The following is a 21528-nucleotide window of genomic DNA, read 5'->3' as shown; positions in this document are numbered from 1 at the left end:
TTACGCGTTTTGAAGAACCGATGTCCGAAAAAGCTCATGAAGAGTCCCACGAGGCCGGCCAGTACCATGAGGACCTTGTAATAAGTCTTGCCTGCAACACAGAGACAAAGATCCCCCGTGTAGCCTTTAACACACTGTTGGGGCAAGTGCTGTCAGCGAGTAGCAGCGCCTACGAAGGCCGGAACGGCGCACGAGGGGGCGGTGTGGCCCAGCACCACGCCCGGCCGCCTTTGTCTCCCCCAGTGGCGACGTTTTTAAACACCGAATCATTTGAAGCCGAGTCGACCCTGGGGGAGGTCCCCCAGGACCAAAATTGATCCTCGGGAGTCCGCCGGGTTGGTAGCGCTGCTCCCGCGACCGCTACATCGCAGCCCAGTGGGGGAGAAAAACGCACTTCACTTTCTCTTCGATTTATTTCTCTTCTTCTTCTCCTTGCACACGTCTTTGCCCATGCGGTCCTCGTACTTGCAAAGAAGTTCAAACGCAAACACACCGAGGCCAAGCCAGCCGAGAGGGCTGCAGGCGGCGAGCACGCGGGGAGCGAGAGACTCCAGCAGCGGCGACGGCGAGCGGGCGGGCGACAGTGCAGATGACGGTTCACGAGGACGACGACGACAATGATGATGTCTGCGGGAATCACGAGGACGATGACGACGACAATGATGATGTCTACGGGAATCACGGCGACGACAATGATGATGTCTGCAGGAATCACGAGGACGATGACGACGACAATGATGATGTCTGCAGGAATCACGAGGACGATGACGACGACAATGATGATGTCTACGGGAATCACGGCGACGACAATGGCGGTGACAATGACTGCGACGACAATGGCGATGACAATGGCGGCGACAATGGCGACGACAATGACTGCGGCGACAATGGCGACGACAATGACTGCGGCGACAATGGCGACGACAATGACTGCGGCGACAATGGCGACGACAATGACTGCGGCGACAATGGCGACGACAATGACTGCGGCGACAATGGCGACGACAATGACTGCGGCGACAATGGCGACGACGACAATGGCGGAGACGCACCGAGGTGGTAGCAGCCGTCGCTGTGCGCCGAGAAGCTGCAGGCATAGGTGGCGGCCGGCACGTAGGCGGCGCTGGTGTTGCGCCGGGGGTCGCGCACCACCACACAGTACACCACACCCTGGCCCGGGTACGACGTCTGCACCAGGCGCGGCTTCTCCGACGAGCTCAGCGTCCGCATCTGGGGGGGGAGGGAACGAGGGACGGGTCGTGGAAGCGTTTTCGGAACCTCCTCTCGGGAGGTCGGAGTCAAGGTGGGGTTGGGTGGATTAAAATAAATAAAAAATAAAACTTCCATCATCTCGGGAGAACAGCCCACAGACAGAAGTGGACATTCACAGAACCGCTTCTGGGGAAGATCCTTTTACAAAGGTGACGTCCTGGGTCCAAACAAAACACACAACGTTGGGGAGGGGGGGGGGGAGGGGCGGAGGTTCTCATGCCTAGCCATGCCAGTGGGTCTTGGCCTAGCGAGCGGTGACCTAGCGTCCCGTGGACTCACAAGAGGGGAGGCGATGTTGAATAATCCTTGCCAGGACCTTTCCTGGCACACCGAGGGATGAGATGCCCCTGTAGTTGTTACAGTCTGTGCGGTCCCCCTTCTTAAAGAGGGGGACCACCAGGGCATCCTTCCAAACCTGCGAGACCCGTCCAGTGGTCCAGACTCTTGTTACGATGTCATATAGGGCAGTCTGTGCACAAGCGCCACCCTCCCTCGGCATTTCGCTTGGGGGTTAATCTCTGCCCGGTGGCTTTCCTGGTCTCAAACTATGGATCGCCTTCGGTGTAGAGCTTCTTTCGCACAGTACGTAGCCAGCCGTGTTAAATCGGAAGGCGCGGGGGAAGGACATAAAACACAAAAAAAGCCGTCAAATATTTGAGTTTGCCGATCAGAAGGGAAGAGCGTTCCAGACGGCCGCCAGAAGCATCGGGATTAAACTCTGCCATGCCCTGCCACCCGTGGATTAATATTTTTTCTTAAAAGACGAACGTCGCATGCTGGGTTAAAATAAAAAGTATAATTATATCGTGCAGGGTGCCAACCACTGTGCCACACACACCCCCATCAAAATAAAACTTGTACGCGTTCCCTGGAGGGAGGGGAGGGTGTGGCGAATGAGGGGCAAATTCCAGTTGCTTAAAATATAAAAACCATTTCAATGGGCTTCTCGAACAAAAACAACAAATGGGATACGTGTCCATCGGCGTGTGCAAGGGGGAGCGGAGCTGAAGCGGTTAGCACGCCACGCCACGAACCTGCAGGGGCAGAGTTCGATTCCCGCTCACGGACAACACCAGTGACGATTATCCGAACCGGTCCTTGGGGCCTCCGCTAGGTCGACTCGGCCTCAAATGACTACCTGGTGCGGTGCATAAAAACATCGCCACTGGGGAGACAAAGGCGCCCGGGGGGCCTGTTGCTGGCCACCCACCCCCTCGTGCGCAATCCCGGCCTTCATTTAGGCGCTCGCCAACAGCGCTTGCCACCAGCAGTCCGGTAAGGCTACACGGGGGATCTTCGTCCGTGTTGTTGGAGCGCGCTCGTAGGGGTTTCAGCAAGCGGCACGCAAAGTGCTCGCCGCAACTCGGCAACTGGGACGGACCACCACAAAAGGAAAGCCATTCATCACCACGAATAGACCTCCTCCCGCCTCGGCGAATCACCACGGCGCCCCGGGGGAAGAGGCGCCGACACGAGGCGGCGGCGGCGGCGGCATCTTCAAGGCCCTCCAGGCCAGCTGGACCGGCACCAAGAGAGCGGAGCTCCCAAGGACCCGGAATGGGCACGGCAAGGTGGTGGGAACGTAGCGAGGGAGAACTGGGCAGACGCAACCGACTAGTGCGAGAGAGAGAGACACCGAGAGTGAGGGAGAGAGACACCGAGAGTCAAGAGAGAGACCGAGAGTCAAGAGAGAGAAGTAGAGAGACACCGAGTGATTCAGAGACTGAGACTGATAGAGACACCAAGAGACAAAAGAGAGAGAGACACCGAGAGATCCAGAGAGCGAGGGAGAGAGACACCGACAGTCAAGAGAGAGAGACCGAGACACCGAGTGATCCAGAGATCGAGGGAGACCGAGACACCGAGAGATCCAGAGAGCGAGGGAGAGAGACACCGAGAGTCAGAGAGAGAGACACCGAGTGATTCAGAGCAAGGGAGAGAGACACCGAGAGTCAAGAGAGAGACACCAAGACACCAAGTGATTCAGAGAGCGAGGGAGAGAGACATCGAGAGTCAAGAGAGAGAGAGACCGAGACACCGAGTGATCCAGAGAGCAAGGGAGAGAGACACCGAGAGTCAAGAGAGAGAGAGAGAGACCCAGAGACCGAGACTGATAGAGACACCGAGAGTCAAGAGAGAGAGCGAGACTGATAGAGACGGAGAGAGGGTCGAGGGGTCCAGAGATCTAGAGATCGACGACTCGCACTTCCCCAAAGGGGAAAAGGTCGAAATGAGTTCCCAGTCAAAGCTGGAGGAGTAGGGGATATCCACAGCCATTCAATTGAAAAAAAAGGCTTTACCATATCTTCTTCCAGCAATAATACAGAAGGATGTTAACCCCTTTCCTGTTCCGATGACGTACGTACACACACACGTACGTCATGACGTTTTTATTCCGGTTCCGTTCCGATGACGCACACACACGTCATCGGAACGAAACCGCCAGGAAAAAAAAAAACTCAAAACAAAGCAACTTCTATAAATCGGTATCAATTCTCCCACAAGGCCTTGCGTGCGTGCGGTGCCGTTCGCGTGGCAGTTTTTGGCGACGGCTATCGCAGACTGGCGGCGGTCGTGCCGCTAACGTCCTCTGCGGTGTGCGGGTGCACGTCTTAAATTAAACAGCGGCGCCAATACTACCACCACCACGGCTCTCGCGCACGCGTTCCGAGATTCAGCAGCACCTACGAAGGCCGCCTTTGTCTCCCCCAGTAGCAATGTTCACTACACACCGCACCAGGTACTCATTTGGAGGCCGAGTCGACCTACACCAGGCCCATGACCGGTTCGTGATAAAAATCGTCACTGGTGTTGGCCACGAGCGGGAATTGAACACGTGTCGTTCGGCTCATAGCGCAGCTACACTACCGCTCCCCACTACACACACACACCCCTCGGTAAGTGCTCAACTAGTAACTAAATCGTCACATTTTGCTTACGTGACAAACTTTTGTTTAAAATCGGCTGCGTGTTGGGTGGTGGTGGCGGCGGGCTTGGCGACAAACCGGTTCATATTTACGCGATCTCTAACCCACAAACAAACCCTCTTATTCATGGACGATATTATTAATCTCAACGTTCATCCTACAAAGTCCCATCACAAGGGAGAAACACAAGCAGAATTTACATTACGAGACCTCATTTGCCTGTAGCAAGATACTGCAAACATGATCCCTTGTTTAAAGGTGTCAGTTTTGGTGCCAGATAAAAAGGGTAAAAACCTATTACTATATCTTGCTACTGGCAAAGGAGGTCTCATAATGTAAATGCTTACCGAGCACTAAATACTCTGATAGTGCGCTGTTTTTGAGTTGTACGCCTTTTGGCGTCATCTGGTCCAACACCAGTGGAGACTAAGGGCTCTAAGAAAAGCCGTCTCGGGTGTGGACCAATCAATTTCAAGGACAGTGCCAATATCATTATCAGAGTTGTATCTTCATGTTTGCATTTTAACTGCTTGTGTTGTGGTTATTGCAAACATGATCCCTTGTATAAAAGGTGTCAGTTTTGGTGGCAGATAAAAGGGTAAAAACCTATTACTACAAGCAGAATTTGTTGTTGTTGCCCGTATTGAAACGGCTGTATGCCGTATGGACCTAAAAACTCAATTTCCCTGCACAAGAATAAGGGGCAAATCGTATGGCTCGACCGGTATGGATATACAACTACTACTACTACCGGCGCATTACAAAATACACAAATCCCACCCCCCGTGTAGCCTTAACAGACTGTTGGGGCAAGTGCCGATAGCGAGTAGCAGCACCTGAACTAGCGCACGCATATTCATTCGTACACGCACCGATACAATCCGTCGGACTCGTTCAACGCAAAGACAAAGGTCCCCCATATAGCCTTTAAAAACACACTGTTGGGGCAAGCGCTGTTCGCGAGCAACACCTATGAAGGCGAGAACGGCACACGAGGGGGTGGGTGGCCAGCACCATGCCCAGCCGTCTTTCTCCCCAGTGGCGATGTTTATTACACACCGCACCAGGTGCTCATTTGAGTAGGCCGAATCGAACTAGGGGAGGGCCCAGGACCGGTTCAGCTAATCGTCACCGATGTTGGCCGCGAGCGGGAATCGAACTCGGGCGGTCAGGTTCGTGGCGCGGCGCGCCAACTGCTACACCGCCGCTCCCCCCTTACACACACACACGCGCACACACACACACACACACACGTGCACATGTACGTACCTTGGAGCCGAACGCCTCGCAGCCGCTGGCACTGGACAAGCGACGCAGGGCGCTCAGAAGGGAGTCCACCCCCAGGTCGCCCTCGTCGAGGAAGGTCTGGTAGACGTCGTACTCCAGGCGCCAGCGAGACTCGGGGCCCTTGTCCTGGTCGCAGGCTGGTGGCACAGAACCCCTGCGGACGACGGAAAGAAGCAGGCACACGCCGGCAGGCTATTCCGGCGTGCGTACACACGCGTAAGTACACGCGCGTACGTACAACCACCGCCATTCGCCGCGAAGTGGCGGTGACGTCACCTGTGCCAGGCCACGTGAAGTGTTGAACGCCCGCTGGCAGGAGGTCACAGGCCAGACCCAGGTGCCTTGGGTCGAATCATTGAGATGAGTTGCCGATGCACCATCTGTGCCCCCTACTGTGCCAACTTGCTTTGCTTTAGCCACCCGGCGCTCCGCTCGTTGGTGCGAGTGTCGCTCCTCCACCCTCAAGTCTTGTTGGAGGGAGACTGCCTCCAACTGCCCAGTAGCAGCGTCCTTCACAAGCCTCCTCCACAGAGGCCGATCTTGACACCGGTGGTACCAGTCATCGGCAAGTCCACTCAGCTCCACATCCTCTTGTACCACATCACTCCATCTCTTCTCTAGCCCGTGCCATGCCCGTTTAGCCCCCTCTATCCGGCCAAACAAAAGCTATTTAGGCATGCGGTGGCTGGGCATGTGGGCGACATGACCCAGCCAACGCAGGAGGAGCTCACCGATGGGACCTTGCCCAGATCTTTCAAGGATGTGAGCTCCTCACACAATTCAGCCTGGTTAAACCCAGGATGGATCGTAGGCAGGCCAGCCTACATGTTTCTAACTGGCGAAGATGTTCTATTGAGGGGGGGGGGGGTCCACTTTTTGCAAGCGTAGAGAAGGGAGGGCATCACTGTGGCTGATAAGACCTGAAGATTCGTGTGGAGCGACAGACTAGGTAGCTTCTACAGTGTTACGAAACCGATGAAAAGATAATGCCGCTCGACTGATACAGAGCGAGACCTCTGCTGTCAAACCGGAGCCAGTCATGAGCACACTGCCCAGGAATGGAAAACTCAATAACTGCCCCATCACCAATTGGGAGTTGTGAGGGTGGAGTGTCCGATGGTACAAAATACCCAGGCAGGTGCTTAGTTTTGGTGGGGTCTATGGTAAGGCCCCACCTCTTAGTGGCATGCTCCAGGTTCAGCAGCAGCGCCTCCAACTCCTCCTGAGTGAGCAGCAATCACCAGGTCATCGGCATACGTAAGATGGTTGAACAATAGGGAGCCATCCCTTGATCGCACCCGGGAATCGATCAGCCTCCCATTGTATCTGTACCAGATGGAAATTCCTCCGGTACAGCCATTGAAGGCTTCACAAACTACATGGTAAAAATAGATGTTAAATAATGTGGGAGCCAGAAGATCTCTGGTCGCAGCCCAAGGTGTACAGGAAATGGCTCTGACTCCCGGCCACCTAGTTAGACCCGGGCCCGCTCACCATCATAAAGGCCCTTAATGACCGTGAGCACAGATTCAGGGGCTCTGAGCATGAAAAACAACCCAGAGCTCAGGCCTACTGATGGTATCATAGGCCTTGACCAGGTCAATAAAGCAGAGCTGCAGGTCTTGTTGGAATTCCGTACACCTCTGCTGCAACAGACGTACAGAAAATATGGCATCTCAAGGACCGCCCTTTCCTGAAACCGCATTGGGGCTCCGCAAACCTTTCCTCAGCGTGCCTAGCAAGGCAATGTTGAATAATCCTTGCCAGGACCTTTCCTGGCACACCAAGGGATGAGATGCCCCTTAAGTTGTTGGTCTGTGCGGTCCCCTTCTCAAAGAGGGCGACCACCAGGGCATCCTTCCAATCCTGCGGAACCCGTCCAGTGGTCCACACTGTTGGTATGATGTCATATAGGGCAGTCTGTGCACAAACGCTACTCCATCAGCATTTCGCTTGGGAGTTGATCTCTGCCCGGTGCCTTTCCTGGTCTCAAACTCTGGATCACCTTCAGTACTTCCTCAACAGATGGCACCTCAGCCAGCCACTCACAGGGGGTGACTTCTTCCAATATTTGGAGGCATGGCAGCCTCAGCAGGGTCATCACCCACTTTGTCCCATGATGTTTTCCATGCCAAGGGATTTCTCTCCCCCAGGACCTCACATAAATGCTCAGAGAATCTGCATACCGGTTCCTGGGGGTCAGAAATTGGATCGTCGTTCTTTCCCCTAATCATGGTAATAGGTGTACGTACACACGCGCGCACACACACACACACAAATGTACATCGGTCGTCATCGCAATGGAAAATGGGTCTGGATCTTTTTGTCAGAAACTCTGGAGCGGTGCAAAAAGCCACAGAAGAAGATGAAGCAGACGTAACAGAACTACTTCTGGAGATAAAAATGTTAAGCGGACCTCTGGGTCTATACAGTAGAGTAGGGGCAGCGCTTTCACATCACCCCCCCGCAATCATTGAGAACCGACGGTTACACCACCGTCTGTACGTTCAGCTTACTTTGCTCCCACCGTACGTAGCCAACCGTGCTAAAATCGGGAGGGTGCAGGGGAGTAGGGAAGGACAAACAAACTAAAACACCAAAACAGGCGTCATAAAAGAAACGCGTTTGTCAACGTAGGCGAGGATTTAAGAGTGCGGCACAGCGCCCAGCGGCGTTCCAGACGGCCGCGGAAGCGAATCTGAGAGCGCCGCGGGACGATGCGGTCACCACCGTCTTTGTTCGACGGCCAGCTGCAATCCGCTGCTGCTAGGATGACGACCGGAGTTTGCGCGCTGATGGTTTACGCTCGTTGACGAGGAGGTATTGTGGTTAAACTACCTCGCCCATCGAGACAAAAACAGAAAGCCACATTTTGGAGGAAACAACCTAAAATATAAATACATTAAAAAATGGGGGGGGGGGGGGATGACCGACCGTGGGTACCCTAGGTTGGCCGGAGCAAATTCCAGCACCGTCTCGTAGAGGTTGTAGCTCAGACGGAGGTTGGGGTCCACCTCCATGTCGTACTCCAGGTTACAGCCTCCCGGCACAGGGTCTGGTAGGAATGAGCGGAGAGAGAGCGGAGCGGAGCGGAGAGAGCGGAGTGGAATGGAGCGCAGCGGAGAGAGCGGAAAAACATGGATCCGATGTATCAAGTCGTAACCGGATGTGGACTCTTTATTATTAAAACTAATTACTACACACCATGCCTAAAAACAATGAACAACTGGCCGAAAAGTTCCATTGCCAATCCCATCAGCCGCAAATATATTCAAATGTTGACACGGGCCCCTCCTCCCGAGTTCACGTCAACCTCAAAATTAATCTGCCGAAGCGGCGCTCATCGCTGCGTCGGCCACCGCGGGGGCGGCTGGCGGGCACGAACAGAAAGTCGTTGTAAAGAACGCAAAGAAACGAGTTTCCCAACCTAAAACGACGATTTCAATGCGCAGCAGCACAGCCACCAACGGCGTCCTAATACAACGGAAGGCAAGTGCATTCCAGACGGCCGCAGAAGCAGCGCATCTGCTGGCGTGCGGTGCGGTAACCACCGTCCTTGTTCCATCTACTGCTGGATGAAGATCGATGCGGTGGCGACGTCTCTACCATGCGTGCGTTCTCTAATCCGCGTGCTGCTCCGTCTCTCAGCGTAATCGCCATCGCCGTGCACAGACCCAGTGGGCTTACTGACATGGGAAGGTAGCAGCGTTGCAGACGGCCGCGGAAGCGGCGCCATCTGAAAGCGCCGCGCGATGTGGTGACCGTTTGTCCAATGACCGGTCATTTGTGTAGTGTAGTACGGTATTGCGTAGTATAGCAGTGTGCAGTGTGGAGAGCATGGTAGTTGCGTAGGCCACCGCAAGAGCCACTGGCATACACAGACGAACCGCGATTTAACCAACTATTAAAACACGGATCACAAAAAAAAACACATTTAAAAATAAACATATACCACACACACACACTATTGAAACGGAAGCATTTAAAGTTATTTTCACTTCAAATCTTAACATTCAAGGGTAGACTGAGTTCTGTGGATAATTTGTGGTCCTTCCCCAGCACCTCCGATTAGCACGTTGGCTACGTACCGTGCGAAGAAAGTTCAACACACAAAGACAAACATCCCCCGTATAGCCTTAACAGACTGTTGGGGGCAAGTGCTGTTAGCGAGCAGCTACCGACGAAGGCCGGCACTGTGGCACACGAGGGGGCGGGTGGCCAGCACCACGCCCACCCGCCATTGTCTCCCACGTGGCGATGTTTACACGCCGCACCAGGTACTCATTTGAGAAAGCCCAGTCGACCTAGGGGAGGGCCCAGGGCCGGTTCAGATAATCGTCACTGGCGTCGATGGCCGCGAGCGAGAATCGAACTCCGTTAGCCGGGTTCGTAGCGCTCAACGCCACACCACCGCTCCCCACTACATACACACACGACATACAAGAAGTGGCGCAGTGCTTAGCCACACACGCCGTGTGTGTGTGTGCGTGTGCCTCACCACTGGCTGAATAGGCCAGTGCCAGAAGGCTGGCTGTAGCGTTGGCTTGGGTCCCCGTGTACATGTACCACAGCAGTCGGCTGTCCCTGGGATGAAGTGGAAACAGCAGCCCTGCGTCCGTGCCAGTGTACGAGTTTCCTCTCCCGAGGGCCTGACACACGCACACACACGTTGCACGCACAAACATTATTCCGCACACGCACACGGAAAATCTTACATCCCGATTAGCAGGTACACAAAAATGGGACCTTTTTTTTGCCAGTATCAAAGTATGAAAAAAATATTCATAGGTTTTTACCCTTTGCTGGCAATAAAATAGGAGAGGCGTTAAGATATCCCAACACCAAATAGATACCTTCTGCAAAGAATCAAGTTGATGCATTAAATAAAACACACAATCTCCGACCCCCAGGAACAGGTTTGCCGAACATTTCTGCGAGGTCCTGGGGAGGGGAAATCCCTCGGCCTGCAAAACATCATGGGACAGTGGGGATGACCCTGCTGAGGCTGCCGTGCCTCCAAATATTGCAAGAAGTCCTAGATTTAAAGCTTTCTTGACTGCTAGGATCCACACTCTTTGGTTCTATTGGGTAAAGTCACGTAGGTGAAAATAAAATAACAAAAAATCACGACGTGATTTTTGTTGTGGCCGAAACGTCGTGATTTTTTGTCATTTTATTTTCACCTACGTGACTTTACCCAATAGAACCAAAGAGTATTGCAAGAAGTCACCCTCTGTGAGTGGCTGGCTGAGGTGCCATCTTTTGAGGAAGTACTGAAGGCGATCCGGAGTCTGAGACCAGGAAAGCCAGCGGGCAGAGATGATCTCCCAAGCGAAATGCTGAGGGAGGGTGGCGTTTGTGCACAGACTGCCCTATATGACATCATAACAACAGTCTGGACCACTGGACGGGTTCCGCAGGATTGGAAGGATGCCCTGGTGGTCCCCCTCTTTAAGAAGGGAGACTGCACAGACTGCAACAACTACAGGGGCATCTCACTCCTCAGTGTGCCGGGAAATAATCCTTGCCAGGACAATCAACATCGCCTTGCCAGGCATGCTGAGGAGAGGCTTGCGGAACCCCAACGTGGTTTCATGGGCGATCCTGCACAGATGCCATATTTTATGTCTATCTGCTACAGCAGGTATAGGGAATTCCAACAAGACCTACATCTCTAATTCATTGACCTGGTTAAGGATAATGATACCATCAGTAAGCCTGGACTCTGAGTTGTTTTTTGTACTTTCGGAGTCCCTGACTGTCTGCTCAAGGTCATTAAGCACCTTCATGATGGTGAGCGGGCCTGGATAAAACTACGTGGCCAGGAATCCGAGCCATTCCCTGTTCACCTTGGTGTGCAACAGGGATGTCCTCTGGCTCCCACATTACATTTATTTCGACCACGTAGTTCGTGAAGCCTTCGATGGCTGTACCGGAGGAATTTCCATCTGGTATAGATACAATGGGAGGCTGATCGATGCCCGGGTGTGGTCAAGGGATGGCTCCCTATTGGTCAACCATGTTATGTATATGCCGATGATTTGGCGATTGCTGCTCACTCAGAGGAGTTGGAGGCGCTGCTGCTGAACCTGGAGCTTGTCACTAAGAGGTGGGGCCTTACCATCAGCCCCACCAAAACTAAGCACCTGCTTGGGTATTTTGTACCATCGGACACTCCACCCCCACAACTCCCAATCGGTAATGGGGCCGTTGTGGAGTGGAGAGTTTCCCTATACCTGGGCAGTATGCTCATGACCTGCTCCAGTTTGACAGCAGAGGTCTCACTCCAAATAAGTGGAGCAGCATTATGTTTTCATCGGTTGCGTAACGCTGTGTGGAAGTTACCAGGTCTGTCGCTCCGCACTAAGCTTCAGGTCTTCTCGCTTGCAAAACGTGGACCCCCCCTAATTGTACATCTTTGCCAGTTAGAAACATTTAGGCTGGGCTGCATACGATCCATCCTGGGTTTAACCCGGCTGGATTGTGAGGAGCTCACAAATCCTTGAAAGATCTGGACATCGGTGAGCTCCTCCGGCAGGCAAGGCTGCGTTGGCTGGGTCATGTAGCTCGCATGCCCAGCCACCGCATGCCAAAACAGTTGTTGTTCGTATTCTTGGGTCTTTTGGTAAAGTCACGTAGATAGGTTCAAAGAAATAACAAACTACGATGTTTCGATCACAACAAGCGGTCGTCATCGGGAAGGAAAAAAAAGGCTCTAGTTTTGTTATTTTTTGTTATTTTCTTTGAACCCATCTACGTGACTTTACCAAAAGACCCAAGAATATGAATTCCTGCAGTCGCGAAAGCTTTAAGTCAAGATTTAGCTTTTGTTCGGCCGGATAAAGGGGGCTATTCGACCTAGAGAAGAGATGGAGTGATGTGGTACAAGAGGATGTGGAGCTGAGTGGACTTGCCGATGACTGGTACCAGCGGTGTCAAGATCGGCCTCTGTGGAGGAGGCTCGTGAAGGATGCTACTGGGCAGTTGGAGGCAGTCGCCCTCCAACAACAACGGAGGGCGGAGGAGCGACGCTCACAACAACGAGCGGAGCGCCGGGTGGCTAAAGCACAGCAGGTTGGCACAGTAGGGGGCACAGGTGGTGCATCAGCCAGTCATCTCAGTCAGTCGACCCGTGGCACCTGGGTCTGCCCCGTGACCTCCTGCCGGCAGGCATTCGATAATTCAGGTGGCCTCAACGTGCACATAGCCTGGCACAAGTGCCGCATCAGTGTGGGGAGCGGTAGTGTAGCGTTTAGCACGTGGTTCTTCTAATCTGGCGACCCGAGGTTCGGTTCCGGCTTTCGCGGCCAACACCGGTGACGATTACCTTACCCGGACCTGGGCCTCCCCTAGGTCGACTCGGCCTCAAATGAGTACCTTGATACGGTGTGCGTGTAAAATCAATCAGCCACTGGGGAGACAAAAGTGGGCGGGCGTGGTGCTGGCCCACCCACCCACCCACTCGCGTGCCGTTCCGGCCTTCACTGGGTATTGCTACTCGCTAAAAGCACTTGCCCCAACAGTCTGTTACAGGCTACACGGGAGGGGTATCCGAGTCGTTTTGTGGGTGGGGCAAAGTGTGGGTGTGCTCCCACAGCTTCCAGGACGCGGGTTTCCGGTTGTGGAAGAGCAGAGGCTCCTCCTTAGCGGAGGCCGGTTTTTTTTGTGTCGTTTACAGAATGCGAGCCCCCCCGATAACCACAGCCCGTGTCACGCGGCTTGCGCGCAAACCGAGAAGCCGAGCCAGCCGTATGTAGGGGTAGGACGGTGGGGGATCACAGGGGAGGAAAACCTGGGGTAGGTGGGGCGGGGGAATGGGGGAGAGGGGATAAAGAATAACTATTAAACTCCAGGGTCACGCACCTCTCAGAATTTTTTTTCTTTAAATCCGCAAAACCACAAAATCAGAACGCCCACAAACCCAAAGTCGGCGGTTTTCGTTTACGCCCCCCGGGCCGTTCCGTTTACCCTGGAGAAGGCGACGGTAACGGCGCCGTCGCCCCGCTCGTGTGCCTGGAAGGTGACGAAGCTCGCCGAGTTGGGCAGCGCCTCCACAGACAGCACCAGCGTCTCGTTGGTGGAGAGTCGCTCCACGCGGTTCACTCCCAGACGCAGCTCCATCCTCACGTCTGGGGACAACGCCATTTAAAAAACAACAAAAACTACAACCGATTTTTTTTTGGTTCACTCCGGGAAGGTCGGGCCCGCGTCAAGGAGACCGGCTCTGCCGAGATTCAGTGCGAAAGAAGCTCGTACGTACCACACGGCACGTACAAATGGTCATGCAACTGACACCATGCATCACGTAGTAAACCCATAGACCCATATAGATGCATAGAAATCCATAGCGATACATGGCGACCCACAGAAATGCATTAGAGACAGCCACGCTGGTGCGATTGTGGCCATGCAATCCGCACTACGGACCATGTTATAAACCTATAAGGGAGACGCAGAGATACAGCGGAACTCGTAGATACATAGAGATGCATTAAAAGACACGCCACAGCACTAGCATGGTGGCCATGCAACCCAATCATGGCACCATATCGTAAACCCAGAGACCCATCGCAATACGTAGACCCACAGATGCATGAAAACAAGCCACAGCAGTGCGAGTGGCCATGCAACTCAAATTATGGACCATGCAGCAAACCCATAGGAGGCACATAGTGATACATCGGGACTCACGGATACAGAGAGACATCGGGACTCACGGATACAGAGAGACAGAGACCCACAACGATGCATTAGACAGAGACCACACTAGTGCGATTGTGGACATGCAACCCACACTATGAACAACATAGTTAGCACAACTGCAGTAGTCTGCACTCCTTCAATGTAGGTAGACGAACAACAAACCGACAAACTCTCTCTCTCTCGCTTTCTAGGCCACGACACAAGACCCAACATAAAAAACCCGGGACAGTCATCTCTGCTTGACGTCCTGTTGACCAATGCCCCTCACAATTTCCCCACTTACTGGTGTTCTGGGTAATAACCTTAGCGATCACTCCTTCACATTGGGGGTGAGATCGTCAGCCAGACCCAAAGCACTCCCCAGGATCGGTTGTTCAGCACTCCATGAGACACTTCGACATACATGGATTTACGAATGATGTGCTTCACTCCGATAGACAAGGTCTGCCATACCCCCAACCTGACTACGGCTTGGGACACCTTTTCGGCAAATTCTTAACAAACATGTTCCATTGGTTAGATTTAAAATTCAAGGCAACCGTCCACCATGGTTTGATCCTTTGATTACCAAGCTCATGAAAACGAGGGACAAGGCTTGGGCATGTGCTCAGAAAAGTAATTTGGTCAATGACTGGCTAGAGTACAGGATTCTGAGGATTGGATGCGTCAAGAAAAATACGGCATGCAAAAAAAATGTTTTACTTTTCCTACACTCTCCTGGAATCACGTGGTAACGCCAGGATATTCTGGAAAAAGGTAAAATGTATTTAAAAAAGGCACCCAACACAGATAATCTTCCAGTTGCACTTAACCTAAATAGGGACTATTTTTCAGAGCCTCAAAAAAATAGTTGATAATTTGAACCTTATTTTTTCTGAAGCTGGTGACCTTTATAATAATATATTGGGAGTAAACCCTGCTAATGCAATTTCTGACATCCCTGTACAAACATTAAACGAATTTAGTTTCCAGCCTATCCACGAAAATGTTCTGAAACATTAGTCCTACCTCAAAGGGTCCTACTCTTCTGGAGCAGATAGTATTCCTATCTTTGATCCGCTAACTGTTGGTCACCTAATATACAAACCTATAGGCCATATTTTCAACCTGTCTATCAATGAAGCATCGGTATCTCTAGAATAGAAACAATCCTATGTTCGTTCACTTCATTAAAAGGGAGCCCTAAAAATGATCCAAATAACTACTGACCAATCTCAATTTTGTCCCCGTTTGTTAAACTTATTGAAAAATTATTGAACTACCAAATTAGCAGTTTCCCGTCTGACAATAACCTCTTACATCGAAACCAATCTGGGTTCCGACAAAAATACAGCACCACATCTGCTGCACTTGACTCTCTAAAATCACATTTACAGTCGCATGGATAATAAGCAGTACTGCACCAGTCTTTTTCTTGACTTGTCCAAAGCCTTTGATAGTCGACCAAAACATCCTGCTTTGTAAGCCAAGTTGCCTCCGTTTCTCCAAACACGCAGTTGAATGGTTAAAAATGTACCTCTCTTCGCGCACCAAAACTGTATTCATAGATGGTTGGAGGTCAATATAAGAAAATAGGGGTTCCACAGGGTTCCATCCTTGGCCACCTCTTGTTCTCTGTTCATGTCAATGACTTGGGCACCGACTTGGATAATTCCAGGGTAAATCTGTTTGCAGATGACAATATTGATTACTGCTGGCCGCTCTGGATGATGTGATTACTAAGTGTCAGTGCGATTTCAACAAAGTACAACATCAGCTCGTGGCTCTTAAAACTAGTCCCGAATGCCTCCAAATCCAAGGTGGCATGCTTCTCACCAGGACTAAAGCAGGAAATGTTTTCTCCAATTACATCCTCAAATAATTATCTAAGAGAGCAAGTCAAGATCTATAAGTATCTTGGGGTCATCTTTGATTCAAAACTAAATTTTCAAGATCACATTGATTCTATTAGTAAAAAGACAAAATAAAAAATTGGTTTCCTGTATCGACACAAGCACTGCTTCCCCACAATGTTCCGTTTTGAATTGATAAAAGCTACCATACTTCCTGTACTTGATTACTGTGACATCTGTATGTACAAAGGGAAATTTGTGAATGTGTGCCTGTTCCAAATGTTTAGCATACTTCCCAACATGTAACAAACTTGAAATTTGTCATGTGGGTAGCTTCCAGACTGTACACAATGCAAAAAGCATAAAAATAGACTTCTGTCTTTTTGGGGGGGGGGGGGGGGGCGCAATAATAGATGCATTTTTCACGGCAAGCGAGCGGTGACGTCACATCTGTGATGTCACCCGCATGCGGCAGCGTCACGCAGTGTGCCTGCTGACGTCACGCATCCCCCCCCTCCTCCCCACCATCTGCGTAGGCCGTGTATTAATCCAAGACAAGAATCCAAGTCTGGGGCGAGTCCGGGTACTAAAGCTCGTTGTATATAAATCAGCCTCCAGTACTGTACTGAAGAAGCCTGACCCAATTCATCATTCGGCTTTAAGATTTGCATTTAACTGCCCATAAAGGACCCACCACTGCACTCTACACATTGGGTCAACCTTACCATCTCTTAATGATCGACGGCTTGTGCATCAGATCTTATTTATTCACGATGAATTCACAAAAAAAATCAGCAGACTACCTGCTGGATCTCCTCCTCACTGTTGTGTCGAAGAACAAATGTAACCCAAAGGTCCTCGCTCATTTACCAGCTTCACATTCCTTATTGCCGTACAAATACTGGCGGAAGGGTCTGGAATGCTATCGCCGATAAACCGAAAGTTGGATCGCTACCTACGAATATCTGCACTCAAAACTGCTCGAAAAGCTGTGCACCCGCAGCTGCGACTGCTATTGCCGAGTGGCCTGTAAAGTATGATTTTTAAGTTTTTAATCATCGTGTGCTGATCCAAAAAGATGCATTGATATAGTACGATACTACTACTGCTGATATTTGTGCTGTTATGGAGTAACTCGTGCTAGTGGCTATAGCTACAAAGTGGGGTTTTTTTGTACATGTTATGTATATCGTTTATTGTTACATTTTAAAAATCACAATTCCTATGGTTAAACCATGTTTGTTTGTTGAAGTACTGAGTTAGCCTGATAACTTTAATCTAAATTATCTTTTGGTAATTTATTTTTACTTAAATCCCATTGGGATTTTTGCACACAGCCTTGTTAGACGGTGTTTTTTTTTCTGGAAGATTTTGCTGGTTTTCCCCGGATGTTTCTGTTGTGCGTCATCATTTTAAGATCTTGTGTGTTCATGCTTTTGTTTGTCGCGATTGCACCCGAATCAAGAGCCACATGGCTCACAGGGCTGTACCTAATAAATAAACTTGAAACTACAATTGTAAATGTTGTAGTGGGTTAACTCTCCAACACACAACCGGTTAGTGCTGAACGAGTACACTACACACTACACTACAATTGTAAATGTTGTAGTGGTTAGTGATGCACTAGTAAAGAATTGGCCACGTTTTGTTTACGTGACAAACCCCTTACTGATTGACTGTCGGGTGGTTGCGGGCTTAACGACACCACATTTATATTTTTGCGATTTAACCCAACAAAAAAAACCTCTTACGTTCCTTTTGCTCTACACCAGGTGTTGGCGAGGTGCAGAATGTGCACATCAGGCAAACCAGTAGCACCCACCAATAAACAAATATGTTAACTATACTCTTTGGTTCTATTGGGTAAAGTCACGTAGGTGAAAATAAAATAACAAAATCACGACGTTTCGGCCACAACACAAGCGGCCTTCATCAGGTGAAGGGACGAGACTGTCTGGAGGACAGCACTGGAGTGAGGGAAGCCACGCTTAGATCACGACCTTTAAGCTGTGTGAGAAGAAAAACACCAAGCGCTTAAAGGTCGTGATCCAAGCGTGGCTTCTCCCACTCCAGCGCTGTCCTCCAGACAGTCTCGTCCCTTCACCTGATGAAGGCCGCTTGTGTTGTGGCCGAAACGTCGTGATTTTTTGTTATTTTATTTTCACCTACGTGACTTTACCCAATAGAACCAGAGAGTATGGATCCTAGCAGTCACGAAAGCTTTAAATCTAGAAATATGTTAACTCTTATCCGTAAGGTTGTTTTGGGGGGGGGGGTTATATCGCGTCAATACGAGTGCCGTTAAACTATTAAATTCGTCGCGAAAACCTACCTGTGTTGAACAAATGTTAACTCGTCAGACAGTAGGTAGCAGCAGCTTCAGTTTAGAAACATGACAATGATATTATTTAAGATTATTTTGCTGCTATGCATTTCATATCCGTCGGCCCATACGGTTCACCCCGCATTCTTGTACAGGGGAAACTGAATTTTCAGGTCCATACGGCGTACAGCCGTTTCAATACTGGAACATTTATTTAGATTACATATTTGTGTTTGTCCTTTGTGACGGGACTTTGTAGGATGAACGTTGAGATTTATAAGGGCACGGGGTGACCAATAAGGTCTGAAATAAGGTAGGGCACTGATAAGGGGTTGACCCAAGGCCGTAATTAAAATAAATATTTGGGGGGGGGGGGGGGTCACATCCCCCCCAATATATTGCTATAAATAGATTTCTGTTAATATGATTGTGGTTATGGTTGTACTTTAGTAATCCCCAATCTCTGCCATTACATACAATGAAACAAGAAAAAACAGAGCAATGTAAATACAATAACACTATTAGACATTATTGTAAAAAAAAAAGTCCATCCGAAGTTTTAGTGAATTTTTCAAATTTTTTGCCAGGAAATGAGTTTAATTTAGATTTTTTTCTGGGGGGGGGGGGGGGGGGGGGTTGGGAGGGGTACCCCCCCAGACCCCCTGGAAGATTTGGTCCCCCTCAGTGTTGACTGCACAGCCTTGGGTTGGCCAGGTATAATATGTCCACACCACAATGATGATGATAATAAGCCATACTTTTCTAGATTTAAAGCTTTCGTGACTGCTAGGATCCATACCTCTTTGGTTCTATTGGGTAAAGTCACGTAGGTAAAAAATAAAATAACAAAAATCACGACGTTTCGGCCACAACACAAGCGGCCTTCATCAGGTGAAGGGACGAGACTGTCTGGAGGACAGCGCTGGAGTGAAAAAAGCCACGCTTAGATCACGACCTTTAAGCCATACTTTGTCGAGGTGACCATTTGTCATGTTCAGGTGGCTTCTGAAAAAAAATCAGTTGAATGCTTCGGTGGGCTTTGCCTGCTAAGATACACAAAAAGAGTTTCGTTTTGTGTATTTTTTTTAAAGCGACTTGTTCACCTTCATTTGAGCAAATCTGCGCACTGTGTATTGTTGTCGTAACGTTCTTACTCCGTGCCCCCACCCCCACCCCTTACTGAACATCAGTGAATGAAGAGCTTTGTAGCTCATCGGATTCCTCATGCAGTATTAAAAATTCTGATGACGATTGAGATAACACCACAACCCACCACCACAACAACTACCACAACTCCAACCACAACCACCACTTTAACCGCCATTCGCAAGTGGCGGTGACGTCACCACGACGCCCGTGCCAGGCTAGGTGCACGTCGAGGCCACGCGAGGTGTCGAACGCACGCCGGCAGGAGGTCACGGGGCAGACCCAGCAGGTGCCACGGGTCGACCGACCGATGCACCACCTGTGCCCACCCCTCCCCTACTGTGCCAACTCGTTGCGCTTTATCCACCCGGCGCTCCGCTCGTTGTTGTGAGCAGCGTGGCTCCTCCCCGCCTTCCGTTGTTGCTGGAGCTGGCGACTGCCTCACAACTGCAGCAGCAGCAGCGGCGTCCTTCACGAGCCTCCACCACCGTCAACTACAACCACCACCGTCAACTACAACCACCACCGTCAACTACAACCACCACCGTCAACTACAACCACCACCGTCAACTACAACCACCACCGTCAACTACAACCACCACCGTCAACCACAACCACCACCGTCAACCACAACCACCGCCGTCAACCTCAACCACCGCCGTCAACCACAACCACCGCCGTCAACCACAACCACCGCCGTCAACCACAACCACCGCCGTCAACCACAACCACCACCGTCAACCACAACCACCGCCGTCAACCACAACCACCGCCGTCAACCACAACCACCACCGTCGACCACAACCACCACCGTCGACCACAACCACCACCGTCAACCACAACCACCACCGTCGACCACAACCACCACCGTCAACCACAACCACCGCCGTCAACCACAACCACCGCCGTCAACCACAACCACCGCCGTCAACCACAACCACCGCCGTCAACCACAACCACCGCCGTCAACCACAACCACCGCCGTCAACCACAACCACCGCCGTCAACCACAACCACCACCGTCGACCACAACCACCACCGTCGACCACAACCACCACCGTCAACCACAACCACCGCCGTCAACCACAACCACCGCCGTCAACCACAACCACCACCGTCAACCACAACCACCACCGTCAACTACAACCACCACCGTCAACCACAACCACCACCGTCAACCACAACCACCACCGTCAACCACAACCACCGCCGTCAACCACAACCACCGCCGTCAACCACAACCACCGCCGTCAACCACAACCACCGCCGTCAACCACAACCACCGCCGTCAACCACAACCACCACCGTCAACCACAACCACCGCCGTCGACCACAACCACCGCCGTCGACCACAACCACCGCCGTCGACCACAACCACCGCCGTCAACCACAACCACCACCGCCAACCACAACCACCACCGTCAACCACAACCACCACAACCACACCACCGTCAACCACAACCACCACCGTCAACCACGCGCGCAGCAATCCACAACAAACCTGAGCGGACATCGTCGTCAGCCGTGTGAGGCGACTGTGACCCCGAGGCCAAGTGAAGGATGGCCGAGAGGCTCAGCAGCAGCAGCAGCGAGCCCCACATGGTAGCCGGCAGGCGACCCGGCAGCGGGGACACAGCAGCAGCAGGCGGAGGAGGAAAGCGACGGCGACAGCGCGTGACGGACGCCAAATGTGGCAATGCGCGCAGGCGGTGTTTATATTGCGGAACTCCTGATGCGAGATAAGGACCCCCCCCTACACCCACCACGCGCCGCCCCTCTCCAGCGCTTCCGGCCCCCACCCCCCCATAGCCATCGGCTCCCCTGCACCTCTTCCGCCCCCACCCCCAGTCCATCGGTTTCCCCCCCCGCACCCCCTTCCGGCCCACCCCCCTTCCGGCCCCCCCTTCCGGCCCCCCCAGGCTCTCCTCACTCGCCATTGCCAATTCCGCCCCCCCGACGCCGCCACCACTTATTATAATATTTTGCTGAATTTTATTTGTAGGCGGATGGCCAATTTACACCGCGGCCTCAATAAGGG

General features: G+C 51.6%; 1 protein-coding gene across 1 annotated transcript in view; it reads right to left on the bottom strand.

The window, feature by feature from the left end:
• Positions 1 to 21167, bottom strand: part of LOC116956388 (transmembrane 7 superfamily member 3-like) — a 29931-nt gene extending 8764 nt beyond the window's left edge. Inside the window, exons 1-7 of the mRNA XM_076054233.1 lie at positions 20992 to 21167; positions 13455 to 13615; positions 9985 to 10135; positions 8421 to 8541; positions 5469 to 5640; positions 1053 to 1230; positions 5 to 91 (exon numbers count right to left, since the gene is read on the bottom strand). Coding sequence (XP_075910348.1) covers positions 5 to 91; positions 1053 to 1230; positions 5469 to 5640; positions 8421 to 8541; positions 9985 to 10135; positions 13455 to 13615; positions 20992 to 21091 — 970 coding nt within the window. The 5' untranslated portion in view covers positions 21092 to 21167. The remainder of the gene's footprint in view (positions 1 to 4; positions 92 to 1052; positions 1231 to 5468; positions 5641 to 8420; positions 8542 to 9984; positions 10136 to 13454; positions 13616 to 20991) is intronic.
• Positions 21168 to 21528: the final 361 nt, after the last annotated feature.

Source organism: Petromyzon marinus, chromosome 65 (assembly GCF_048934315.1).
Source record: "Petromyzon marinus isolate PM22_M1 ecotype Great Lakes invasive population chromosome 65, UKy_Petmar_22M1.pri1.0, whole genome shotgun sequence".
Classification (NCBI taxonomy): Eukaryota; Metazoa; Chordata; class Hyperoartia; order Petromyzontiformes; family Petromyzontidae; genus Petromyzon; species Petromyzon marinus.
Note: the sequence above shows the minus strand (reverse complement) of the source record. Positions and strands in the feature narration are given on the sequence as shown.